The sequence below is a fragment of the Telopea speciosissima genome, unplaced genomic scaffold, assembly GCF_018873765.1.
Source record: "Telopea speciosissima isolate NSW1024214 ecotype Mountain lineage unplaced genomic scaffold, Tspe_v1 Tspe_v1.0351, whole genome shotgun sequence".
Taxonomy (NCBI): Eukaryota; Viridiplantae; Streptophyta; class Magnoliopsida; order Proteales; family Proteaceae; genus Telopea; species Telopea speciosissima.
In genome coordinates, this window is record NW_025317687.1 from 10993 (window position 1) to 15530 (window position 4538).

A 4538-nucleotide genomic window follows, 5' to 3' on the forward strand; every position below is an offset into this window, starting at 1 on the left:
AGCCATTGGCCATTCCTAATAAGATTAGAAACCAAGGCAAGCCTGGTGGAACCAACATCATATCGAATCCGATCACCAAACCTTTTAATCAAAACCCCTTTGGGGTGCCAATAATCCAACCATAGTCTAGTAGAGTGGCCATTCCCAATAATATGATAGATATGGGGTTCAGCCAAGTCCCTATACTTAAGAATCTTTCTCCACACCCAAGAGCAATTTTGGGAAGTCTTAACAGTCCAAATAGAATCATTTCTAAGGTATTGGGTGTACACCCATCTAACCCAAAGGCTGTCCTTCCTAGAAGCAATCCTCCAGATTTGCTTAAGGATACCCGCAAAATTCATATCAGAAATCCTCCTAATTCCAAGGCCCCCTTCAGCCTTAGGCTTACAAATTCTATCCCAAGAAATGTAATGTACCTTACGATGAAGAGATGGGCCAGCCCATAGAAAATTCGAGAACATAGACTCCAGCTTTGTCTTGAGAGCACCAGGCAAACCAAAGAGTCTTGACCAATAGATATAACACCCCTGAAGGACTGAGACCAACAGCTGAAGCCTCCCTGCAAAAGATAAGAGCCGAGCCTTCCATCCATCAAGTCTGCTCCTAACACGATCCAGAATAGAGTTGCAATCAGCAAAAGTTAATTTCCGAGAGACAAGCGGAACACCTAAATACCGAATAGGTAATTTGGTATCCACAAAATTCGTTAATTCCAAAAGTTGCAGTCTGGCCGTGTGGGTTAGGCCCCCTAAAATAATAGAGGACTTAGTCCTGTTGAGTTTCAACCCAGAGTAGGTATGAAAATCACCCAGGACCCCCAGGCAGGCCGAAATAGAGTCTGTGGTGGCTTTCACGAATATCAACAAATCATCAGCAAAAATAAGGTGAGAGAGATGGGACCTCTTGCACCTGGGGAGAAGAGTAATCCTATTTTCAACCTCCAATTTCCTCATCATAGCCGAAAAGCCTTCCATAGCAATAGTGAATAGGTAAGGAGATATTGGATCCCCCTGCCGAATACCCCTTCCTCCTTTAAAATATCCTGCCGGACTCCCATTCAGTAAAATGGAGAAAGAAGGGGAGTCCACACAAACCTTCACCCAACCAATGAACTGCTGAGGGAAACCCATTCTCTCCATAATCTCAAACAAAAACCTCCTACTGAGAGAATCATAAGCTTTATGGAGATCGATCTTCAAAACAGCTGTGGGGCTAGTGCCTTTCTGCTCAATCCCTCGAACCACATCATGGCAAACCAAAATATTCTCTACTATAGACCTGCCCTTGATGAAAGCAGACTGATAGTCACTGACCACCTGCCCAATCACTCCTTGCAGCCTATTGGATAACACTTTGGTAATGATTTTGTAAAAGAGATTGCAAAGGGCTATAGGCCTATATCCCGCAAATGAGGTTACATCTCCTGTCTTAGGGATAAGGCAGATAAAAGTAGCATTAACCGAACTAGGAAGGTAAGACTTCATGAAGACCCACTTTACAGCCAGAGTCAAATCTTCTCCCACAATCTCCCATGAATGCTTGTAAAAGGCTGCTCCAAAACCATCTGGTCCTGGAGCCTTAGAATTCTTAAAAGCAAACACAACCTCCATAATCTCCTTATTAGAGATTCTCCTAGTAAGGCTTTCCTGATGAGCTTGAGACAAACCATGTTGCAAAGGAATAGAGCTAGGAAAGAAACCACTGTCAACCGAATCAGTCCCAAATAATTTCTTATAATAAGAAATAGCTTCTTCCTTAATCTGGTTAGGATTCTTCACAATATCTCCATTCTCCCCTTGAATTTCCATGATGTGCTTCCTATGCTGCCTACAAATCACAGATTTGTAGAAAAAGCTATTATTACCATCCCCCAACTGAATGTGTCTCACCCTTGACTTTTCTTTCAAAAATTTCTCTTCAGTAGCCAAAGCCTCCCAAAGTTTCTTTTTAGCCTGTTTCTCCATCAGCACCAAATTCGGTTCATCAGGGTGCTCACTAAGCTGCCTCTGGATCTGAAACAAATCAGCCTCAGCCTCCTTTACTGCAAGAAAAACATCCCCCACACACTCCTTATTCCAGCTCCTCAACCCTTTTTTGACATTCCTCAATCTGGCCGCAAACTTAAGAATGGGATTAAGAGCCAAATTCACAGGCTGCTCCCACCCCTGCCGAACCACCTCATCATAGCCATCTCTACCAATCCAAGCCTCAAAAAATCTGAAAGGTTTTGGGCCAAAATCTGCTTTATCCACCACAGCCACCACCATTGGAGAATGATCAGAAAGCCCAGGAGGGTAAAAGATTGCATCAGAGGATCTAAACACATCCATCCAAGCTAAATTGACCAGAACCCTATCAAGCTTGCAACAAATTCTTGCATCTCCCACTTGTCTATTATTCCAGGTCAAAGCCTCCCCTTTCCATTTCAAGTCTAGAAGCCCAGCACCATCTATAAACGAATTAAAATCATCCATAGCTTCAATCCGGACAGGGTCCCTTCCAATTTTTTCATTGTTACTTCGAATCACATTAAAATCCCCTAGTATAGCCCAAGGGTTAATAATGGCACTAGCAATAGCCCCAACATCCTCCCACAATTCCTTCCTAGCCACCACAGAATTAAGAGCATAAACAACAGTACAAAAGAAAAACACCGAGGTACCCACAATTGACACCTTAGCATGTATGAACTGTTTGGATTTTTGCACCAAAACCACATCATAAAAATACGGGTCCCAACCTAGCCAGATCCGAATAGAGTTATCAAGATCTCCATTATGCAAATACTTCCAACCCGTCAAAAACTATCAAAAATAGAAGCACAATTATCCAACTTAACCTTGGTTTCGAAAAGCCCTACCAGTTTAACCTCATGGTCTTTACACACCTTCTTTATCTCCATTCTTTTAGTAGAGGCATTCATGCCTCTAACATTCCAAGCTAAGCACTTCATTTAGTAGGAAGGGTAGAACTATCATCTCCCCCTTTACTAGGTCCCACACCTTTGGCAACATTTGTCTCTTTCGGGTTTATAAGAACCCGTTGGGCTTGGAACTTGGACCCCCTCCCCGTGGGTCGACCCAGCAAAGAATAAGAATTTAAATTCGGTTGGGACATACCTTTCCCCAGTTGCCCTTGAGCTGCACGAATCTCAGCAGATTGCTTTCTAAGTTTATCAAAATTAGTGAGAGATTTCATAGGGGCTGACTCCTTCTCATTTGATAGAATAGAATCCTCCAATAAGTTATCTCCTTCCATATGGGCCGCACCATTCCTTTGAATTTGAATTGGAGTTTGTCTCATTGAATGATTAGGCGCCACCTCAGCAGAATCTGTTGCTTCTCTAATATCTTCCACGGATTTTGCCTTAGCCAGCTCCACACTAACATGGTTACCATTATAGATTGGATTCTCCCCACAAAACTCTCCAATGACTCCATCTTTCTCCTTAGGAATAATTGCTAACGGATTGGGTTGAATATCCTCCTCAAAATCTGCTCCCTCAAGTAATTCATTCCCTAATAAAATAGCACATGATTCCGAATCCAGCATTAAATCTTCAGGATCATAATGCACCTCCTCCGTAAGATCTTCCAAAATGGCAAAAGGATTAGATTGAGACAGCTCCCTGATCTTCGGATGATTCCCTGCAGATTTGAAACTCCCATTCCCTTTATTCTTGATAGAAATTAAGGAAACTGAATCCAATCCTTTTGTATTTGCACCAGCTCCACTATCCGGCTGTTCATCTCCTACTTCATCATTATGAACCTGCTGCCCGTCTCCATTGCCGCCACCCATGGCACCTCCATTATTTCCGGCAACACCTTTCACTCGCCATTCCTTCTTAGACCGTGACTTATTCATATTTGAGTCTTGTTTGCCAAACAAACAATTATCTAAGAGATGGCCAAAAACTCTACAATGCTTACAAAGAGGGGGCTTCCAATCATAAACAACTTTTTGATAAAAAACAAGACCGTCATCTCCATAGACTGGAACAGAAGAGGGAAGATCCCTATCTGTAGAAACTTCCACACATAATCGGGCATAAGATAGCCTCTCCATAGACCGGGTCATTTTGTCAGTGACAATAGGCTTCCCAATCACACTCCCAATCGAACTCAACGCATCGCAGACCAGAATGAAACGGAAGATTTGGAAGGGACACCCAAACCGCACGAGCATAAATCAACTCTTTCCAAGCACACCTTCGGACTCCAAGGGCGCAAAATCAATGGTCTCCTCTGCACATACCATGGCCCCCCTTCAAGAACTTTAACTTTATCATCTTCAAGACTGAAACGAAAAATGAAAAAACCACTTTCTAATAAATTAACATCCACATGGCCTGAAATTCTCCATTGTTTTAACAGCATATCACGAGCAAAGGTGAAGCTAGGTCTGCCCCGATAAAATGACCCATAAGGGTGTTCTTCCACTTCTCAAGACCTTTCTTAATCATCGAATCCGGGCATTTCGCAGCCAAAGCACCATCAATCTCTTCAGGTTCAATATAAGACAGTTTCAGCCCA

General features: G+C 42.8%; 1 protein-coding gene across 1 annotated transcript; it reads right to left on the reverse strand.

Annotated features, from left to right (window-relative positions):
* Positions 1-419: 419 nt before the first annotated feature.
* Positions 420-4071, reverse strand: LOC122647993 (the record flags this gene model as incomplete). The annotated part of the gene is made up of 5 exons (XM_043841273.1): positions 3123-4071; positions 2256-2743; positions 1900-2168; positions 1282-1704; positions 420-606 (listed from the first exon to the last, which is right to left on the reverse strand). Coding segments are annotated over exons 1-5 (2316 nt in total), but the record flags the coding sequence as incomplete, so codon positions are not given.
* Positions 4072-4538: the final 467 nt, after the last annotated feature.